The 22,674-nt window shown below is 45.2% G+C and overlaps 2 protein-coding genes and 1 pseudogene across 2 annotated transcripts in view; 1 reads left to right on the top strand and 2 right to left on the bottom strand.

The window, feature by feature from the left end:
• Positions 1 to 15,800, bottom strand: part of bap1 (BRCA1 associated protein-1 (ubiquitin carboxy-terminal hydrolase)) — an 85,474-nt gene extending 69,674 nt beyond the window's left edge. The window contains exon 1 of the mRNA XM_063067826.1: positions 15,710 to 15,800. Within this exon, the coding sequence (XP_062923896.1) occupies positions 15,710 to 15,746 (37 nt within the window). The 5' untranslated portion in view covers positions 15,747 to 15,800. The remainder of the gene's footprint in view (positions 1 to 15,709) is intronic.
• Positions 15,801 to 16,066: 266 nt separating this feature from the next.
• LOC134357165 (uncharacterized) lies at positions 16,067 to 18,911 on the top strand (annotated as a pseudogene).
• Positions 18,912 to 20,837: 1,926 nt separating this feature from the next.
• The window catches only part of amt (aminomethyltransferase), a 58,468-nt gene continuing 56,631 nt past the window's right edge, over positions 20,838 to 22,674 (bottom strand). Inside the window, exon 9 of the mRNA XM_063067825.1 lies at positions 20,838 to 22,510. Coding sequence (XP_062923895.1) covers positions 22,332 to 22,510 — 179 coding nt within the window. The 3' untranslated portion in view covers positions 20,838 to 22,331. The remainder of the gene's footprint in view (positions 22,511 to 22,674) is intronic.

Raw genomic sequence — 22,674 nt, 5'->3', positions numbered from 1 at the left:
CACAATCTGTACGGATTGGTGCAAACATATCCTCCTTGCTGACAATCAACACTGGCGCACCTCAGGGGTGTGTGCTTAGCCCATTGCTCTACTCTCTATATACACATGACTGTGTGGCAAATACCATCTATAAATTTGCTGACGATATAACCATTATTGGTAGAATCCCAGGTGGTGACGAGAGGGCGTACAGGAGTGAGATATGCCAACTAGTGGCGTGGTGCCGCAGCAACAACCTGGCACTCAATGTCAGTAAGATGGAAGAGCTGATTGTGGACTTCAGGAAGGGTAAGACGAAGGAACACATACCAATCCTCACAGAGGGATCAGAAGTGGAGAGAGTGAGCAGTTTCAAGTTCCTGAGTGTCAAGATCTCTGAGGATCTGACCTGGTCCCAACATACTGATGCAGTAATAAAGAAAGCAAGACAGTGGCTATACTTTATTAGGAGTTTGAAGAGATTTGGCATGTCAACAAATACACTCAAAAACTTCTATAGTTGTACTGTGGAGAGATTCTGACAGGCTGCATCACTGTCTGGTATGGAGGGACTACTGCACAGGACTGAAAGCTACAGAAGGTTGTAAATCTAGTCAGCTCCATCTTGGTACCTAAGACATCTTTAAGGAGCGGTGTCTCAGAAAGACAGCATCCATTATTAAGGACCTCCAGCACTCAGGGCATGAACTTTTCTCACTGTTACCATCAGGTAGGAGGTACAGAAGCCTGAAGGCACACACTCAGTGATTCAGGCACAGCTTCTTCCCCCCTGCCATCCGATTCCTAAATGGACATTGAATCTTTGGATGCTACCTCACTTTTTTTTAAATATACAGTATTTCTGTTCTTGCACATTTTTAAAACGCTATTCAATATACATAATTGATTTAATTATTATTTTTTCTCTGCTAGATTATGTATTGCATTGAACTGCTGCTGCTAAGTTAACAAATTTCACATCACATGCCAGTGATAATAAACCTGATTCTGATTATCCAGCCCTCCTACCAACCACTCAATAAGCCAAGCACCTGTACTACAAAAATTAATCAACTGCACTGTGTCAAGCTGTACTGTTTTCTCAAAGGCTTGAAGGAAATCTTTTAAATTAAAGTTCTCTGGCATGGAAAAAGGAGAAACCAGAACAGGGTTCAAGTCAAATAGCAGTGTGTCCTGTCAGAGAAATTAGAGATGATCCTGAGGTCACAGTCATAAGAGTACTACAGCACAGAAACGAGTCCTTCTCCCATCTAGTCCGTGCCAAACTGTTACTCTGTCCAGTCTCATCAACATGGTGCCCTCCAGCTGGACCAGATCCCGCTACAAGCTTGGATCGCCTTCCTCACTGCTATGCACCTAAACTTGTTGTTATCTGCAAATTTGCTGATCCAGTTAACTACATCATCCAGATTGTTAATATAGATGACAAACAACATTCTAAGCACCAATCCCTACAGCACACCACCGACCATCTCCAGTCAGAGAGGTAATCATCCACTACCATTCTCTGCCTTCTCCCACAAAGCCAATATCTAATCCAAATATAAACACGAGAAAGCACATAGATGCTACAAATCCGAAGGAACACACACAAAATGCTGGAGGAACTCAGGTCAGGCAGCATCTATGGAAATGAATAAACAGTTGACATTTTGGGCCCAGACCCTTCTTCAAGACTGGAAAGAAAGGAGGAAGACACTGGAATAAAAAGTTGGAGGGAAGGGGATGGAGGATAGCTAGAAGGTGATAGGTGAAGCCAGATAGGTAGGAAAGGTAAAGGGTGGGAGAACAATGAATCTGATTGGAGAGGAGGGTGGACTGTAGGGAAAAAGGGAAGAAGGAACGGGACTCAGAAAGAGGTGATAGGCAGGTGAGAAGAGGCAAGAGGCCAGAGTGGGGAACAGAAGAGGAGAGGAAGAAAGGAATTTTTTTTTTAAACCAGGAGAAGTTGATATTCATGCCATCAGGTTGGAAGCTACTGAAGGCAGAATACAAGGTGTTGCTCCTCCACCCGTGAGTGGCCTCATCTTGGCACATTGGAGGCCATGGACCAAAATGCTGGAACGGGAATGAGAATCAGAATTAAAATGTTTGGCCACCAGGAAGCTCCACTTTTGGCGAATGGAGTGGAGGAGCTGAACAAAGTGGTCCTCCAATTTACAACGGGTCCCACCAATGTAAAGGAGGCTGTACTGGAGTAATCCAGTTTACTAGCTCATCCTGAATACCAAGTGAATGAACTTTCTGAACCAACCTCTTGTGCGGGACCTTGTCAAAGGCCTTGCTAAAATCTATGTATACAGCATCCACTGCCTTTCCTTCATCAATTATCCTGGTAACTTTCTCAAAAAATTCTGTAAGATTGGTTAGACATGACCTCCCACACACACAGCCATGTTGACTAGCCTTAATCAAGTCTTGTCTATCTAAATATACAAGTATATATCCTGTCCCTTAGAACAAGGGTCCCCACTGCAGACCAGTTTAATATTGACGATATTCTTGCGGACGCAACAGGGGTGGGGGGGGGATGTTCAAGTTCAACACTGCGTGACAGGGAATGAGGAAAGGTGCAGCTAACTCATATCATTTCATATCGCCAAATCATATCGTTTCCTTGTGGCCCGGTGGTTGGGCACCACTGCCTTAGAATACCTTCTGATAGTTTACCCACTATAGATGTCCGACTCACTGGTCTATAATTTTTCAGCTTATTCTTAGACCCTTTCCTCCAGTCCTCTGGTGTCTCACTCATGGATAAGGGCAGTTTAGATACCTCTGCAATTTCTGCACTAGCCTCCCACAAGATCCGAGATGACATCTTGACAGGCCCTGAGGACTTGTCTTCCCTAATTTACTTCAAGACAGCAAGCAGCTTTTCTTGTGTAATTCAGATACAGTTCAGGGCCACACTATTGTGCTGCCCAAGTTTATAGACAGTTTCCAACTTCCAAGTAAAATCAAGTGCAAAAAATCCATTTAAGATCTCCCCCGCCAACCCCATCTCTGTTGGCTCCATACATAGATGTTCATGCTGATCTTCCAAAGGACCAATTTTCGAACTTGCTATCATTTTGTTGTTCATTTATCTGTAGAAGCCCTTGAGATTCTTCTTCACCTCGTCTGCCAGAGCAACCTCATGCCTCCCGACTTCCCTCGTGTTCTTTTGCATTTCTTGTACTCAAGTGCCTCATCCGTTCCTTAATGCCTCTACCTGTTATGAACCTTCTTCTTCCTAAGCAGAGCCTCAATATTCCTTGCAAACGAAGATTTCCTATCTATTAGCAGTTTATTCTAACAGAAACATACAAACTTTGTACTCTCAAATTTCACTATTGAAGGCCTCCTACTTACCAAGCATCCCTTTGCCAGAAAATAACCTATCCTATAAGACATGGGGGCAGAATTAGACCACTTGGCCTATCGAGTCTGCTCTGACATTTCATCATGGCTGATCCATTTTTTTCCTCTTAGCCTCAATCTCCTGCCTCCCCCCCACCAACATATCCATTCATGCCGACCAATCAAGAATCTATCAACCTTTGATATACACACACACACACACACACACAGTGGCATGCAAAAGTTTGGACACCCCGGTCAAAATTTCTGTTACTGTGAATAGCTAAATGAGTAAAAGATGACCTGATTTCCAAAAGGCATAAAGTTAAAGATGACACTTTTCTTAAATATTTTAAGCAAGATAACTTTTTTTTATTTCCATCTTTTACGGTTTCAAAATAACAAAAAAGGAAAAGGGCCCGAAGCAAAAGTTCGGGCACCCTGCATGGCAGTACTTAGTAACACCCCCTTTGGCTAGTATCATAGCTTGTAAATGCTTTCTGTAGCCAGCTGAGAGTCTTGTTCAGGGGATTTTCGCCCATTCTTCCTTGCAAAAGGGTTCTAGTTCTGTGAGATTCTTGGGACATCTTGCATGCACTGCTCTTTTGAGGTCTACTCACAGATTTTCGATGATGTTTAGGTTGGGGGACTGTGAGGGCCATGGTAAAACCTTCAGCTTGCACCTCTTGAGGTAGTGCATTGTGGATTTTGAGGTGTGTTTAGGATCATTATCCTGTTGTAGGAGCCATCCTCTTTTCATCTTCAGCTTTTTCTTTACAGACAGTGTAATGTTTACTTTCAGAATTTGCTGGTATTGAATTGAATTCATTCTTCCCTCCACCAGTGAAATGTTCCCCGTGCCACTGGCTGCAACACAACCCCAAAGCATGATCGATCCACCCCCATGCTTAACACTTGGAGAGTTCCTTTGCAAACTGCTGACGCTGAATTTTGTGGTGAGGACGCAGGAAAGGTTTTCTTCTGATGACTCTTCCATGAAGGTCATATTTGTGCAGGTGTCACTGCACAGTAGAACAGTGCACCACCACTCCAGAGTCTGCTAAATCTTCCTGAAGGTCTTTTGCAGTCAAACAGGGGTTTTGATTTGCCTTTCTAGCAATGCTACAAGCAGTTCTCTCAGAAAGTTTTCTTGGTCTTCCAGACCTCAACTTGACCTCCACCATTCCTGTTAACTGCCATTTCTTAATTACATTACAAACTGAGGAAACGGCTACCTGAAAATGCTTTGCTATCTTCTTATAGCCTTCTCCTGCTTTGTGGGCATCATTTATTTTTATTTTCAGAGTGCTAGGCAGCTGCTCAGAAGAGCCCATGGCTGCTGATTGTTGGGACAAGATTTGAGGAGTCAGGGTATTTATAAAGCTTTGAAATTTACATCACCAGGCCTTTCCTAACGATGACTGTGAACAAGCCATAGCCCTAACAAGCTAATTAAGGTCTGAGACTTTGGTAAAAGTTATCTGACAGCTCAAATCTCTTGGGGTGCCCAAACTTTTGCATGGTGATCCTTTCCCTTTTTTCACTGTAAAATTGTACAAAACAAAAATAATACACTAAGCTTGCTTAAAATGTTGAAAAGAATGTTTCATCTTTAACTTTATGGCCTTTGGAGATCAGTTCATCTTCTACTCACTTAACTATTCACAGCAACAGAAATTTTGACCAGGGGTGCCCAAACTTTTGCATGCCACTATGTGTGTGTGTGTGTGTGTGTGTGTGTGTGTGTGTGTGTGTGTGTGTGTGTGTGTGTGTCTATATATATATATATATAGATTAGATTCAATTTTATTGTCCTTGTGCCGAGTACAGATACAAAGTCAATGAAATGCAGTTAGCATCTAACCAGAAGTGCAAAGAATAGTGTTATTTACAAAGTAACTGCGAGTAAAAAGTGCTACAGCACACAAATATAAAAGTACTGAGACAGTACAATATGGGTGCAATACTGCTTAGCGCTGTGATGTGAGGCTCAGCAAGGTCACAGCCTCAGGGAAGAAGCTCTTCCTGTGCCTGCTGGTACGGGAGCGGAGGCTCCTGTAGCACCTACTGGATGGGAGGAGAGTAAAAAGTCCGTGGTTAAGGTGAGATGCATCCTTGATAATGCTTTTCGCCCTGCTCAGGCAGTGTTTATGGTAGATGTTCTCAACGGTGGGCAATTGAGTACCAATAATCCACTGGGCAGTTTTCACCACACGCTGGAGTGCTTTGCGGTCCGATACCGGACAATTGCCGTACCACACTGAGATGAAGTTAGTGAGTGTGCTCTGAATGGTACAGCGATAAAAGTCCGTTAGTATCTTGGGACAGAGGTGAGCTTTCTCGATGCTCTGCAGGAATAAAGGCACTGTTGCGCCTTTTCAATCAGGATGGAGTTCAGGGACCAGGTGAGATCCTCGGAAGTGTGGATACCAAGGAATGTGAAGCTTGATACACGCTCCACTACAGCTCCATTGATGTAGATGGGGACGTGAGTGTAGCTCCTAGCACACCTGAAGTCCACAATGATCTCCTTGGTCTTCTGGGTGTTAAGGCCAGGTTGTTGCCGGCACACCACGTGGCCAAGTGCTGGACCTCATCCCTGTGAGCCGTCTCGTCATCTCCTCTGATCAGACCAACCACTGTGGTGTCGTCTGCGAACTTGATTATGGAGTTAGAACCATGTACAGGAATGCAGTCATAGGTGAAAAGGGAGTACAGAAGAGGGCTCAGCACACAGCCTTGAGGCACACCGGTGTTCAGGGTGAGAGTGGAGGAGGAGAGGTTGTCTAACTTAACTGATATAGAAATTATATAAGAGATAAATATATAAAAATAAAATATATCAAAAATAAAAACAGATATACAGTGGCATGCAAAAGTTTGGGCTCCCCTGGTCAAAATTTCTGTTACTGTGAATAGCTAAGCCAGCAAAAAAGAACTGATTTCCAAAAGGCATAAAGTTAAAGATGACACATTTCTTTAATATTTTAAGCAAGAAAACTTTTTTTATTTCTATCTTTTACAGTTTCAAAATAACAAAAAAGGAAAATGGTCCGAAGCAAAAGTTTGGGCACCCTGCATGGTCAGTACTTAGTAACACCCCCTTTGGCAAGTATCACAGCTTGTAAATGCTTTTTGTAGCCAGCTAAGAGTCTTTCAATTCTTGTTTGGGTGATTTTCACCCATTCTTTCTTGCAAAAGGCTTCTAGTTCTGTGAGATTCTTGGGCCATCTTGCATGCACTGCTCTTTTGAGGTCTATCCACAGATTCTCGATGATGTTTAGGTCAGGGGACTGTGAGGGCCATGGCAAAACCTTCAGCTTGCACCTCTTGAGGTAGTCCATTGTGGATTTTGAGGTGTGTTTAGGTTCATTATCCTAGCAACATACATCAAAGTTGCTGGTGAACGCAGCAGGCCAGGCAGCATCTATAGGAAGAGGCGCAGTCGACGTTTCAGGCCGAGACCCTTCGTCAGGACTTGAAGTTGCTTGAATTTCCAGCATCTGCAGAATTCCTGTTGTTTAGGTTCATTATCCTGTTGTGTAGAAGCCATTCTCTTTTCATCTTCGGCTTTTTTTTTTACAGATGGTGTGATGTTTGCTTCCAGAATTTGCTGGTATTTAATTGAATTCATTCTTCCCTCTACCAGTAAATATTCCCCATGCCACTGGCTGCAACACAAGCCCAAAGCGTGATCGATCCACCCCCATGCTTAACAGTTGGAGAGGTGTTCTTTTCATGAAATTCTGCATCCTTTTTTCACCAAACATACCTTTGCTCATTGCAGCCAAAAAGTTCTATTCAAAAGGTTCAAAGGAACATCTAAACAAGCCTGATGCATTTTGGAAACAAGTCCTGTGGACTGATGAAGTTAAAATAGAACTTTTTGGTCACAATGAACAAAGGTATGTTTGGTGAAAAAAGGGTGCAGAATTTCATGAAAAGAACCCCTCTCCAACTGTTAAGCACGGGGGTGGATCGATCATGCTTTGGGCTTGTGTTGCAGCCAGTGGCACGGGGAACATTTACTGGTAGAGGGAAGAATGAATTCAATTAAATACCCAACAAATTCTGGAAGCAAACATCACACCCTCTGTAAAAAAGCCGAAGATGAAGAGGATGGCTTCTACAACAGGATAATGAACTTAAACACACCTCAAAATCCACAATGGATTACCTCAAGAGGCGCAAGCTGAAGGTTTTGCCATGGCCCCCACAGTCCCCTGATCTAAACATCATTGAGAATCTGTGGCTAGACCTCAAAAGAGCAGTGCATACAAGATGGCCCAACAATCTCACAGAACTAGAAGCCTTTTGCAAGGAAGAATAGGCGAAAATCCCACAAACAAGAATTGAAAGACTCTTAGCTGGCTACAAAAAGTGCTTACAAGTTGTGATACTTGCCAAAGGGGGTGTTACTAAGTACTGACCATGCAGGGTGCCCAAACTTTTGCTTGGGGCCCTTTTCCTTTTTTGTTATTTTGAAACTGTAAAAGATGGGAATAAAAAAGTTTGCTTGCTTAAAATATTAAAGAAATGTGTTATCTTTAACTTTATGCCTTTTGGAAATCAATTCATCTTTTACTCGCTTAGCTATTCACAGTAACAGAAATTTTGACCAGGGGTGCCCAAACTTTTGCATGCCACTGTATCTGTATGTGTGCGTGCATGTATGTATGTATGTATGTATGTATGTATGTATGTATGTATGTATGTATGTATGTATGTATGTGTGTATATAAAGAAATTCATCCTCATCTTCATAGTAAAAGGACGTCCCTCTATTTTGATACTGGGTCCTCTGGTCTTAAGGCACTCCCACCATGGGAAACATCCTCTCCACATCCACTCTATCAAGGCCTTTCACCAATCGATAGGTTTCAATTAGGTCACTCCTCATTCTCCTAAATTCCAGCGAATACAGGCCCAGAGCCATAAAATAGTCTTCATATGACAAGCTCTTTAATTCTGGAATAATTTTCCTGAACCTCCTCTGAACCCTCTCCAGTTTCTGCACATCCTTTCTAAGATAAGGTACCCAAAACTGCTCACAATACTCCAAGTGACGCCTCACCAGTGCTTTATAAAATCTCAACATTACATCCTTGCACAAGAATGTAATACTAGTCCTCTGGAAATGAAAGCTAACATTGCATTTGCATTTCTCACCACATACTCAACTTGCAAACTAACCTTCTAGGGAATCCTGCACAAGGACGCCTAAATCCATTTGTGCCTCAAATTTTTGAATTTCCTCTCCATTTAGAAAATAGTCAAATATTTCATTCCTTCTACCAAAGTGCATGACCATACACTTCCCGACACTGTATTCCATCTGCCACTTCTTTGTTCGTTCTCCTAATCTGTCTAACTCCTCCTGTAGCCTCTCTACATCCTCTAAACAATCTACTCCTCCACCTATTTTCATATCATGTGGTAACTTTGCAACAAAGCCATCAATTCCATCATCTAAATCACTGACATTTAAACATAAAAAGAATTGGAATTCCAGAATAGCTGATCCCCTGGTGGGCTCAATCACAAGCTGCTCTAAAAAGCCATCTTGTAGGCATTCTGGAAATACCCCTTCTTGGAATCCCACACCAACCTGATTTTCCCAATCTACCTGCATATTGAAATCCCTCATGACTATTATAACACTGCCCTTTTGGCATGCACTTTCTATCTCCCATTGCAATTTGTAGACCACATCCTTGGGGATCTGTAGACATCAGGGTCTTTCTACATCTGCAGTTCCTTAGTTCTATCAGAACCGATTCAACACCTTCCAAACCTGTCACCTTTTCACCAGCAGAGCCACACCACCCCCTTTGCCTTCCTGCCCATCTTTTCGATGTGTATCATTGGACATTAAGAGCTCAGCTATAATCTTTCTGCCATGATTCAGTGATGCCTACATTATGCTTGACTATCTGTAATTGTGCTACAATTTCATCGACCTTATTCTGTATACCATGCGCATTCAATTATAACAGCTTTAGCCCTGTATTCACCTTCCTCGATTTTATCCACCTTTTATGGTGCAACTCATCCTGTTGACTGCAATTTTGCCCTACCAAGGGCCTATCCTTGCTTGGAGTCTCACTATGCATTGCCTCTGTTTGTAAACCAACTTCAGCACTATGACTCCAGTTCCCACCTTCCATGCTGAATTAGATTAAACCCACCCAAACAACTCTAGCCAATCTGCATGCAAGGATATGGGAACCCCTTTGGTTCAGGTCCCTCTTGTACAGGTCATACCCTCTCATGAAAAGATCTCAATGATCCATAAAACTGAACCCCTGCCCCCTGCAACAGTTCCTCAGTCACATATTCACCTGCCAAATCATCTTACTCTTACCCTCACTGGCATGTGGCACAGGCAGTAATCCAGAGATTACTACCCCAAGGTCCTGTTTCTCAGCTTCCTACCTAGCGCCCTAAAATCTCTCTTCAGGACCTCCTCACTTTGTCTACCTTTGTCATGGGTGCCAATATGTACTAAGACTTCTGACTGCTCACCCTCGTCTTTAAGAATGCCACAAACATGGTCAGAGACATCCCTGATCCTGGCACCGGGGAGGCAACATACCATCCGGGTGTCTCTATTACACCCATAGAACCTCATCTCTGTTCCTACGACCAAGGAATCTCAGATCAAAACTGCAGTCCTCTTCACCTCCCTGCTCTTCCAAGCCACAGCACCAGACTCAGTACCAGAAACCCAGTCACTGTGGCTTCCCCTGGTAAGCAATCCTTCTCAATAGTATCTGAAGTTATATACTTATTGTTGAGGAGATCAGCCACAGGTGTACTCTACACCGGCTGAACATTCCCCCCTACCTCTCCTAACAGTCACCCGGTTACCTGTCTCTTGCAACCTAGGGGTGACTACATCCCTGTAGCTCCTGTCTATCACCTCCTCATTCTCCCGTATGAGTCAAAGGTCATAGAGCCACAGCTCCAGTTCCTTAATACTGTACGTTCTCTCAGGAGCTGTTGCTTAGTGCACAGTGAGGTTTCCCAGACTTCCCACATACCACACACAGTACAAAACATGCCCCTGGAGCCATTCTCACTAATCAATGCCCTAATAGATGAGGAATGAACCAATAAGAAGGGAGGGGGAGAGGGGGAGAGGGGGAGAGGGGAGAGAGGGGGAGAGGGGGAGAGGGGGAGAGGGGGAGAGGGGGAGAGGGGGAGAGGGGGAGAGGGGAGAGGGGGGAGGGGAGGGGGAGAGGGGAGGGGGGAGGAGGGAAGAGGGGGAGAGGGGGAGAGGGGGAGAGGGGGAGAGGGGGGAGGGGGGGGGGGGGGGGAGGGGGGAGGGGGGAGGGGGGAGGGGGGAGGGGGGGGGGGGAGGGGGGAGAGGGGGAGAGGGGGAGAGGGGGAGAAACTTACAAGACAATCTACCTCACCCAAGCCTGATGAGCCAAGGCCACTGCAAAGACTGGCATACTGCAAAAGAATGGCCACTTCTCGTGTACGTGAATTATTCTTATTGGCCTTTTCTGTTTAATTCCTCTTGCTGATTGGTTGCTTCTCAACTCAGAGAAACTGCCACAAAACTCTGTCTTCAAAATTTCCATCGCTGCTTAAAAAGTAGCTCATTTTACGCACCCCTGGTGTGGACTGGCCAATTCAGATAAAACTGGCTCGAAGTTCTGCTTTTTAAATCTTGAACGGAGACCTGACTCCCAATCTACACCTGCCTGATCTTTTCTGATGCCATCAAAATTGGCCTTTCTCTCCAATTTAAAATATCAATCCAAGGACCAGACCCATCTTTCTCATATTATCTTGAAACTAATGGAATTATAACTAGATCCAAGTACTCCCCCAGCACACACACATTCTTATCACTTACCTTGTCTCATTCCCTAATAGCAGATATTCTCATTCTTCAAATTCATTTTCTCATCTCTCTCTCTCTCTCTCACACACACACACACACCGGGACCTCCATATATTTATTCAGTAAACTTTCCTGAACACATATGACAAACTTTACCCCATCCAACCGCTTTACAGTAGAGGAATCCCAGTCAATATGTGGAAGTTAAAATCACCTACTATCACAACCTTGCAACTGTCTGCAACCTCTCTACAGATACACTCTCCTAAATCCCGCTAACTATTAGGAGGTCTGTAATATAATCCCATTAAATGTGCTTATCCCTTTCTTATTCCTCAGTTCCACCCACAGAGCCTCAGTTGACAAGCTCTCCAGACTGTTCTATCAGCACTGCAGTGCCATTTTCCATGATGATTAATGCCACCCCTTTCTGTTTAATAAGTCCCGCTCTGTCATGTCTAAGACTACAGGACCCCAGAAGAGTGAGCTGCCAATCCAGCAACCAAGTTTCAATGATATCCACAATGTCCATAATTTCACGTGCTGATCCGTGCTCCAAACTCAATTGCCTTTCCTACAATCACTCAGAACAACAACCCCACTATACTCAACTGTTCAGTTTCTGTATTTGTACATAGACTTAACATCCACAAGCTGCCCTGGCATCCTGGTTCCTATCCCCCCCACCCCCACAACTCTAGTTTAAACCCCTCACAGCAGCACTAGCAAACCTTCCCACAAGGGTATTATTCCCTCTCAAGATCAGGTACAAAGCGTCTCTTTTGTACAGGTCCCACCTTCCCTGGAAGAGATATATGAAACATTTCCTCCTGTATCAGCTTGCCCCCATCTACCTTCTCCCTATCACCTGCCAGCTTGTACAACTTCTCCAGTCCCACCTTCCTATTCCGGCTTCTTACCCCTTTCTTTCCAGTCCTGATGAAGGGTCTGGGCCCAACATGTCGACTGTTTGTTCCTCTCCAGAGATGACTTCCAGCATTGTGTGTGTGCTGTTCTGGACTTCCAGCATCTGCAGAATCTCTTGTGTTGAGGATAAGGATAGACTTGAGGGATCCCCAGATGAAACAATGGAGAACAGGAAGAACAGCAGTGAAAGGACATCAGCAAGAGGTGGCAACATGCAATTGATAACAGAAGCAGCAGCAGTGGAGAAGGAAGGTCAATGATTTACATTCACAGTTATAAAATAAACTTCTGAAACTTTGATACAAGTTTAGTCACAAGGTAAGGAAAGAAATATGGTCAGAGGTTCAAACATCTAGAAAGACAGTTTTGACTGGAAATGAAAAGGACTTTGCCAATAGATTTGAAAGGGAGAAGGCAGGTCCCGAGGACAGAGAACTCTACAATAGCAACTAGAGCCAAACAGAAACAGTAATTTGAGGTTTTGGGGAATACGCTTGAGAGCAAGAGCTGAGTCAAAGAGGACAGGAAAGAGGCACAGATCATGGAAACAGGCCCTTAGGATCACCATATCCATTCACACATTTCCTTTTTCCCCCTCTATTCTTCACTCATTTGCATCATATCCACTCCTCACCTAAACATCAGGAACAATTTACTCTGGCCAATTAATCTACTGACTCATACGTCTTTGTGATGTGGGAGAAAAGCAGAGTACTCAAAGTGAATTCATGCAACCACAGTGAGAACATGCAAACTCCACACAGACAGCAACCAAGGTCAGAGGTGAACCCAAGTTACTAAAGCCGTGAGGCAGCAGCTCTACCAGCTGTGCCATCCATGTGACACAATCGCAGGGGTCAGGGAAACTTCGGGAAAAGTCTGGCTCTATAAACAATGGGAAGAGATGGAAAATAAATAGCTTGGATTCTAAAGACAAATCGACCTTAGTTCCAGTTGCAGTATTAATGTGCTCTCCTTCAGGCTTACATGGCAGAAAATTCAGGTAATGTAAAATTCCACTTTGCATGTCCTACTCCACACCAAGTTCCACTCATACATTGGCTTGTCATTTTACATGGCAATACCATTTTAAAATCTTCATCCTTGTTTTCAAATCCTTTCATGGTTTTGTCCCGCACTTCCTCCAACAGCCTCACAAACATTAAGGTTGTGCTGATCCAACTACGGCCTATCACACCCATATGCAACTACTGCACCATTAGTCAAGATTCTGAGCTCCAGAACTCAGAGAGAAACCAGGGAATTATAGACCGGTTAGCCTAACGTCGGTGGTGGGGAAACTGCTGGAGTCAGTTATCAAGGATGAGATAACAGCACATTTGGAAAGCGGTGAAATGATCGGACAAAGTCAGCATGGATTTGTGAAAGGAAAATCATGTCTGACGAATCTCATAGAATTTTTTGAGGATGTAACTAGTAGAGAGAATAGGGGAGAACCAGTGGATGTGGTATATTTGGATTTTCAAAAGGCTTTTGACAAGGTCCCACACAGGAGATTAGTGTGCAAACTTAAAGCACACGGTATTGGGGGTAAGGTATTGGTGTGGGTGGAGAATTGGTTAGCAGACAGGAAGCAAAGAGTGGGAATAAACGGGACCTTTTCAGAATGGCAGGCGGTGACTAGTGGGGTACCGCAAGGCTCAGTGTTGGGACCCCAGTTGTTTACAATATATATTAATGACTTGGATGAGGGAATTGAATGCAGCATCTCCAAGTTTGCGGATGACACGAAGCTGGGTGGCAATGTTAGCTGTGAGGAGGATGCTAAGAGGATGCAGGGTGACTTGGATAGGTTGGGTGAGTGGGCAAATTCATGGCAGATGCAATTTAATGTGGATAAATGTGAAGTTATCCACTTTGGTGGCAAAAATAGGAAAACAGATAATTATCTGAATGGTGGCCGATTAGGAAAAGGGGAGGTGCAACGAGACCTGGGTGTCATTATACACCAGTCATTGAAAGTGGGCATGCAGGTACAGCAGGCGGTGAAAAAGGTGAATGGTATGCTGGCATTTATAGCGAGAGGATTCGAGTACAGGAGCAGGGAGGTACTACTGCAGTTGTACAAGGCCTTGGTGAGACCACACCTGGAGTATTGTGTGCAGTTTTGGTCCCCTAATCTGACGAAAGACATCCTTGCCATAGAGGGAGTACAAAGAAGGTTCACCAGATTGATTCCTGGGATGGCAGGACTTTCATATGAAGAAAGACTGGATGAACTGGGCTTGTACTCGGTGGAATTTAGAAGATTGAGGGGGGATCTGATTGAAACGTATAAAATCCTAAAGGGATTGGACAGGCTAGATGCAGGAAGATTGTTCCCAATTTGAGGAAGTCCAGAACGAGGGGCCACAGTTTGAGGATAGAGGGGAAGCCTTTTAGGACCGAGATTAGGAAAAACTTCTTCACACAGAGAGTGGTGAATCTGTGGAATTCTCTGCCACAGGAAACAGTTGAGGTCAGTTCATTGGCTATATTTAAGAGGGAGTTAGATATGGCCCTTGTGGCTACGGGGGTCAGGGGGTATGGAGGGAAGGCTGGGGCGGGGTTCTGAGTTGGATGATCAGCCATGATCATAATAAATGGCGGTGCAGGCTCGAAGGGCCGAACGGCCTACTCCTGCACCTATTTTCTATGTTTCTATGTAAGTCCTATAATGAACATCACTACCCTTCTTGAAGGTTCTCCACATACTAAAGCCTTACCTTTTTGATCATTTGCTCAAATATCTGCATATGTATCCTGGTATGAGACATAATTTGACAACATTTCAGTCAAACATCTTGGGGCATTTCTGCCACACCAATAGCAAATCATTGCAAAGATCAAAAATATATCTGATATTCTGCTTCACAAGACCAAGTTTAGATACTGAGAAGAGGAAGTACTGTACATACACCTCATTTTAAAATCAACAATCACCATCTGATATTTCCCACTTTTGTCATCTGTCAGAAACATCTACAGCACAGACCTTTACAGTTAAAGAAGAAAATACTCTAACTCACTGGTTCTTTCCTTCTCCAATTCTAAATTAATCTCACTGCACACACGCTTGCCAAAGCCCTAAATCCAATTTCTTGGAGAATCGAGGTCTATCTGCTACCTTGACACAGCCCTGTTCCCCAACACAGGAAGATTGCATTATGGTTGTACATGTTCCTAGAATTGAAGTATTACAGCCTAATACTTTACACAACACTCCTCTGCTGGAATTATTCAGTGCAGAAGCAGGAATCTCTATGTTGGGTGCCGTAATCATTTACAGCCCCTGTAACAAGGCAGCACTAAACCTGGTGCCTAGGTTTAATGGCAAATTGGGTTGCATACACCACACATTTCTCAGTTTTGCAGGGCACAGGACTAGTTTTACAAATGATTCTGTCGCCAAGCCAATTCCGGCAGGGAGGCGGAGGTTACCAGGGAGTTGAGCCCTACCAGACTGCTTCATTCACTGGGCGCAGTGGGCTCCAGCTCGGAGCGGCTCCCGTCCTTACTCCGCTCCCCGCGGGATTTACCCCGCCGCTTCATATTCTTAACCTTCCCCATTCTCCCTGTACTCACCCGGGTCGCTCTCCAGCTCCAGCCAGCCTTTATTCATGTTCTCGCCCCGCTATCCATTACTCCTACAACCCAGGCCCGGCGCAGGAGCAGGCCTCACTACGTCATCAGTACGCGACTGCACGCACGCGCAGAAACCTCGCCACGGCCGCACTGAACGCCACGTTTGTGCGGGGCAAGTCCTGTGTTGTTCCTTTAATTTGGTAGGTCACTGGTGCTTTACAACTAGATTAATAATGCCAAAGAAAGAATTGTTAATTCGGTGAGTTCTAGCATTTATATTAGTGTTCATTGTTCTTTAGCCAACAATTAAATATTCTTCAGCTAATTATAGAGTTGACAGCCAAGGGAGATGTTGACAGACGGCTTCAGTCAATGACCACCATCATTGTCAGCTTTGCCACAGAGAGGTTTGGAATAAAGGAGGGAAAGACCACCAGATCCCAATACACTTTGAACCACAGGGCAGCCCAGATCCACCAACTGCGCCAAGAGCTCCGGTCCATGGCACGGCAGTTTAGGGTTGCAACAGAGGAGCAGAAACCTCCCCTGCTTGAGCTCTGGAACAGAAGCTAATGACACTGTGCAGAGCAGAATGGCACAGGAGGCTAAGGAGAGAAAGAGCCAGGAAGTGAACTGCCTTCATAGCCAATCCGTTTGGTTTTACAAAACAGCTCCTAGGGCAGAAACGCAGCGGCCGCCTTGTGTGCTCGAAAGAACACATTTCCTTCATAACATCCTGAGCAACCATGCAAGGGAGCAAGAGCTGGGCCTCCACAGAGCCCTTACAAGCCAACCACTCCCCATAGTGGAGTTCGATGTGAGGGAGCCCACCTGGAAGGAAGTCCAGGAGGGTGTGTCTTTAGCCAGAGCCAGTTCTGCGCCAGGGCCCAGCTGAGTACCCTACAAGGTGTACAAGCACTGCCCGGAGCTTCTGAAGATTCTTTGGAAGATCCTATGAGTGATCTGGCGCAGGGGGACAGTGGCAGACCAGTGGAGGTACGCAGAGGGGGTCTGGATCCCCAAGGAGGAAAATTCATCGAACCTGGAGCAGTTCAGATTCATCTCGCTGCTTAGTGTGGAAGGGAAAATCTTCTTTAGTGTCTTGTCCCGCCGGATGACGGACATCGACACTTCAGTGCAGAGGGGTGGAATTCCCGGAGTGCTTGGATGCCTGGAACACACTGGAGTAGTTACCCAGCTGATCAGGGAGGCGCACATGGGGAAGGGAGACCTGGTCGTGCTTTGGCTAGATCTCGCCAATGCAAGTAGGTCAATACCCCACAAACTGGTGGACTTTACACTGGACCAGCACCATGTTCCCAGAAAGATCAAGTACCTCATCATGAACTACTATGGGTACTTCAGACTGAGAGTCACTTCTGGAGCTATGACATCAGGCTGGCATAGGCTGGAGAAGGGGATTATAACTGGGTGCACAATCTCCTTTATTCTCTTTGCCCTTGCCATGAATATGATAGTCAAGGCAGCTGAGGCAGAGTGTAGAGGCCTGCTGACCAAGTCTGGTGTTCGGCAGCCCCTGATCGGAGCCTTTATGGATGACCTCATTGTCATGACAACATCAGTTCCTGGCAGCAGGTGGATCCTCCAGGGCCTGGAAAAGCTCATCACATGGGCAAGGATGAGATTCAGACCAGCTAAATCCAGCTCCATGGTGTTGAAGAAGGGCAAAGTGGTGGACAAGTTTCGTTTTACCTTGGATGGCACTACAATTCCATCTATCACCGAGAAGCCAGACAAGAGCTTAGGGAAGGTCTTTGACTGTAGCCTCAGAGATGCATCTGCCGTCCGATCAACTTCCAAGGAGTTTGAGAGCTGGCTCACCAGGGTGGACAAGTCAGGCCTACCTGGAAGGTTCAAAGCCTGGATTTACCAGCATGGCATCCTACCCCGAATCCCATGGCCGTTACTGGTATACGAGGTGCCTGTGACAACTGTGGAGTTACTGGAGAGAAAGGTCAGTAACTACCTTCGAAGGTGGCTGGGCCTACCTCGTAGTCTGAGCGGTGCAGCACTGTACGGAAGGTGCAATAAGCTGCGATTTCCCTTCAGCAGCCTGGACGAGGAGTTCAGGGTTTCCCGCACAAGAGAGGTGCTGCAGTACAGGGATTCCAAGGACCCTAAAATGGCAGCAGCAGGCATCCAGGTACAGACTGGCAGGAAGTGGAAGGCACAGGAAGGGCTGGTGGTAGCAGAGTCCCGGCTGAGACAACTGGGAGAGCGGGGCTGGGCTCCGTTTCACAACCTTGCTCTGACAAGGCCAGAGGCAAGGTCAGACACCAACTAGTCCTGGAGGAAGTGTGGGCTGGCATTGAAGAGGAGAGGAATAGCAGGATGGTGGGCATGCAGCAGCAGGGAGAATGGACAAGGTGGGAAGGTGTGCTGGTGCAGAAAATCTCCTGGTCTGATATCTGGCAGGCAGAACCCCAGCGCATTAAATTTATAATCCAGGCTGTCTATGATGTCTTGCCAAGCCCTGCAAACCTCCACGTCTGGGGCAAGAGCGATACACCAGCATGTCCTCTCTGTCCAGGAAGAGGATCACTGGAACACATCCTTAGCAGCTGCCCTAAAGCCTTGGGGGAAGGTCACTATCGGTGGCGTCATGACCAGGTGCTGAAGGCAGTGGCAGAGAGCATTGCGATGGCCATGACCACCAGCAAACAGAGTGGTCAGAGGAAGAACATCTCCTTTGTTAGAGCCAGAGCACAGCCCCTACGTCAGCCCAGATCAGCATCATCATCAGGCCTGCTTAGCACCGCAGCAGACTGGCTGCTTCAAGTTGACCCCGGGAGGCAGCTGATGTTTCCCAACCATATAGCAGTAACTTCACTGAGGCCGGATGTGGTCCTTTCTTCAGTGTCCTCGAAGCAGGTCATCCTCATTGAGTTGACAGTTCCCTGGGAGGACCGCATTGAGGAGGCAAAATGAGCGGAAGCGGGCCAAGTCCCAGGAGCTGGTCGAGCAGTGCTGGAGGGCTCGCTGCCAGCCCATCGAAGTCGGGTGCAGGGGTTTTGCCGGCCGCTCACTCTGCAGAGTCTACGCCCTACTTGGCATCACTGGGGCTGGCAAGAGGAGAGCGATCAGGACCATCACAGAGGCCGCTAAGAGAGCCTCCGGATGGCTATGGATCAGGAGGGGTGACCCATGGGCCAGTGCTGCTGGGACACAAGCTGGGGTCTGATCAACCCCGGCTGGGTCGCCTGGACGAGGGTGCATGATGTTGAAAGACCTGAAACACCCGACGACCCCAGGTTGCATCACTGATGATGTGTCCCAGCGCATCCGCAGGGTGTACCTCAGAATCACAACATTGCAGATGCTGGAAACCTAGAATAAATAACAAAAGATCAAAGTCAGGTCATAAAAGATGCAATGTTGGACAAAAATTGTCTGCCCAGTTTTCACCTCCTTTCCACTCCCATTCCAGTCTAGTTCAATCTAAGTCAGTTTTTGCTCTGGTTTTCTGTACACTCAAGCTACTGTTGTATTGGAAATGTTTTGATGATGTGCAGCAAATGTTGATAATGCTAGCCACTGCTTTTGGGGAAAAGGCATAGTGAATAAAAAACAATGGGAAGTGAAGGGACAATCGATGGCAGAGCGGTGAGTGTTGTGTAGAAGACAAAGGGAGATTGAGGTATAGATCACAGAACATAGAATACATGGTACAGCACAGGAACCAGGCATTCAGCCCACAGTCTACAATTAAACTAGCAATTAAATGCCTAACTCGGGAGGAGGAGAAGATGGCGGCGTGATGCAGCGCGCGCGGCCTCTCCGGTGATGAATATCTGTAATCTGTCAAGTAGGAGGCCGTGCACAATTCTGATTTGATGGAGATGGACGTGAGAGCACGGAGGAGCATCTGGTGAAACTTCTGAAATGCCTGTTTCGCTGCCGCTGCTACTGTGTGATCCAGAACCTCCGGAGGAGAAGGCCCCAAATCCTCGGCTTTGCCTGTTGCTTAGCAGCTGGGGCCAGGGTTGAAGCACTCAGCAGAGATGGTGCTTGGTGTCGGAGGGCTGGTCGGAGGCTCTAAGTTTTCAGACGGACTCAGAGTCGGACTGTGGTTGGGTGCTTCCAGGATGCTGCATCGGCAAGTTTGCGGCACTGGAAGGTCATGGCAGGGAGAGTTTTCTTCCTTCTACCGTCTGCGTGAGATGATGGGGCTATCGGGACTTTGAGACTTTTATTTTTACCGTGCCCATGGTCTGCTCTTATCAAATTATGGTATTGCTTTGCACTGTTGTAACTATATGTTATAATTATGTGGTTTTTGTCAGTTTTAGTCTTGGTCTGTCTTGTGTTTCTGTGATATCATACCAGAGGAATATTGTATCATTTTTTAATGCATGTATTTCTAAATGACAATAAATGAGGACTGACTGTCCTCATAATCTTAAAAAAAACTCACCACTTCTGCCACATTCACATGCCTATCGACGAGCTTCTTAAGCTCCACTACTATATTTGTCTCTACTACAATCTCCAGCCGCGTTTTCCAATACCCCACAACTCAATGTAGTAAAAACATTTCCTGTGCATCTCCTTTCACCTTAATTGCAAGCTCTCTAGCATTAGGCATTTCAACCCCGGGAAAAAGTTACTTGCGGTCTACTCTGTCAAAACCTCCCACAATCTTCTATCATCAGGCCCACCCATCTCCCAGAAAATAAACACCTGGGTTCGATTAGAAGGCATGTGCTATAATGAGAGGTAGCACATGCCTACTAAGTTGCCAAGCACCCTGGAAAACCCACCTATAGCCTCCTTCCATATTTTGAGGGAGGTCTTGCCAGTAACATAGGAGCATATCAGGTGACATGGCAGGCAAGGTAATAGCCAGCATTTATTAGAGAAGGAGAAGTGCAATGTAAATATATTATCAAAATATAGTGCCTATAAGAAGTATTTCCCCCTCCCTGGAAGTTTTAATGTTTTATTGTTTTACAATACTGTCAAAAAAAGCCAAATTAAATCCACTGTGATTCAATGATCAAATGAAAAAGACACACGTGTCAAAATGAAAACAGATCTCTGCAAAGTGATCCAAATTATTTACAAATAAAACAGACAAAATAATTGATTGCATAAGTATTCACCTGCTTCAAGTCAGTGTTTAGTAGATGCACCTTTGGCAGCAATTAGCCTTGAGTCTGTGTGGATAGGTCTCTAACAGCTTTGCACATCTGGACACTGCAATTTTTCCCCATTCTTCTTTACAAATCTGCGCAACCTTCAAGTTCAACCACAAGTTCTCAATTGCATTGAGGTCTGTACTCTGACTTGGCCACTCCAGGACATTAACTTTGTTTTTAAGCCATTCCTGTGTAGTTTTGTCTTTATGTTTGAGGTCATTGTCTTGCCGTGAACAAGTCAGCGTTCTCTTGCAGACTGCATCACGTTTTCCTGCAGGATTTCTCTGTATGTTGCTGCATTCATTTTACCCTCTACATTCACAAGCTTTCCAGGCTCTGCTGCAGTGAAGCATTCCCACAGCATGATGCAGCCACCACCAAGCTTCACGGTAGGGATGGTGTGTTTTTGATGATGTGCTGTGTTTGGCTTGAGCCAAAAAACTCAATATGGTTTCATCAGACCATAAAACTTTCTTTCAGTTGACTTCAGAGTCCCCACATGCCTTTTGGCAAACTCATGTTCTTCAAACAGGACCAAAATGCACAACTTAAAAGAACCGGTAAACTAATTTCAAGGTCGTGTGCTAAGCTTGGGTTTAAAATTGGCCACTTTAAAAGGAAGCTGGGAAAAGAAACTTAATACACATGAATGAGGCCAAGCCTCAAGTAGTTTGAAGTGTCTGAGCAAGATTGAGATAGAGTAGGAGACATAACTACAGGCTGTTAATGGACAAGCTGGTTCCCCTTCATATTAAACTTCATCTCATTTCTCAATGCTGGTTATTTAATTTTATTATTCTACAAATACATTGGAAAAAACGCACACAAAAATCAACATTAACATTTTTGTACAGAGGTGTGAATATTACCAAACACTGTCTGTAAATAAAGCACTACATTTATTAAAATTACTGAACTGGCTGCAGACAGTGTTAACCTCTCGTCAGTTATCATCAATTGAATTAGTATTCATGTCATAATTCAAATATTGCAGAGGCAATTCTGCATCACCTACAGCTTTTTTTTTTACAGAGTTGGCATAGCACCTAATTAACAATGAATGTTCATTTACAAAGGCAGTATGAAAGATTAGTTCACAGAGGATAATTATCAAGCACTACTGAAGGAAGGCAGCTCCCGCACCCTCTCAAAAGGAAATAACTGGTGTGCTGGAAAGCTGATGGAGGCAAAAGCCCTCATCTTGCTTGGAGAGCCATGACCTGCAGGGCTCTGGACCTAGAGCTGGAGCTGCCATTTGGTTGGATGGATGTTTTCTCTTGGCACAGACAAACGCCACCAAATGGCTTCCACTCCTGCTGTAGATTTTCTGATTCTCTACGGGAGAATGGAGCAGCTCAATTGTCAGAATCTGTAAACCTGAAGACTTGATAATTCATCAACTATCACCTAACTATTACAACTATGATTTTAACCCTGGTCACGTCTAACATTTGATGAAGGTGTCACTTCACAGTATAGTACTTGGTGGGTACAAAAGGCATCTTGGTGACAACGGCATCCACGATCTTCTTCCTAACTTCCACTTTTATCGGCGTGCCCGACTTGCTGTATTCTGTATCCACATATCCCATGGCAATGTTCTGCTTCAGACACGGGGAGGGGCAGCCACTCGTTACCTCCCCTGTACATCAATGGAAAACAGAGGTGAAGGTTAAAAATTCTTATAACTTCTCTATTTGATAATCATTTTCTTTGATAATCATTCATCTTTAAACAAGTTCTCCTGAAGTCTACTGGACATCCTATGTATAAATGAAGGTAAGGGGACATACTGTATGCGTCCAG

Source organism: Mobula hypostoma, chromosome 15, assembly GCF_963921235.1.
Source record: "Mobula hypostoma chromosome 15, sMobHyp1.1, whole genome shotgun sequence".
Taxonomy (NCBI): Eukaryota; Metazoa; Chordata; class Chondrichthyes; order Myliobatiformes; family Myliobatidae; genus Mobula; species Mobula hypostoma.
Note: the sequence above shows the minus strand (reverse complement) of the source record. Positions and strands in the feature narration are given on the sequence as shown.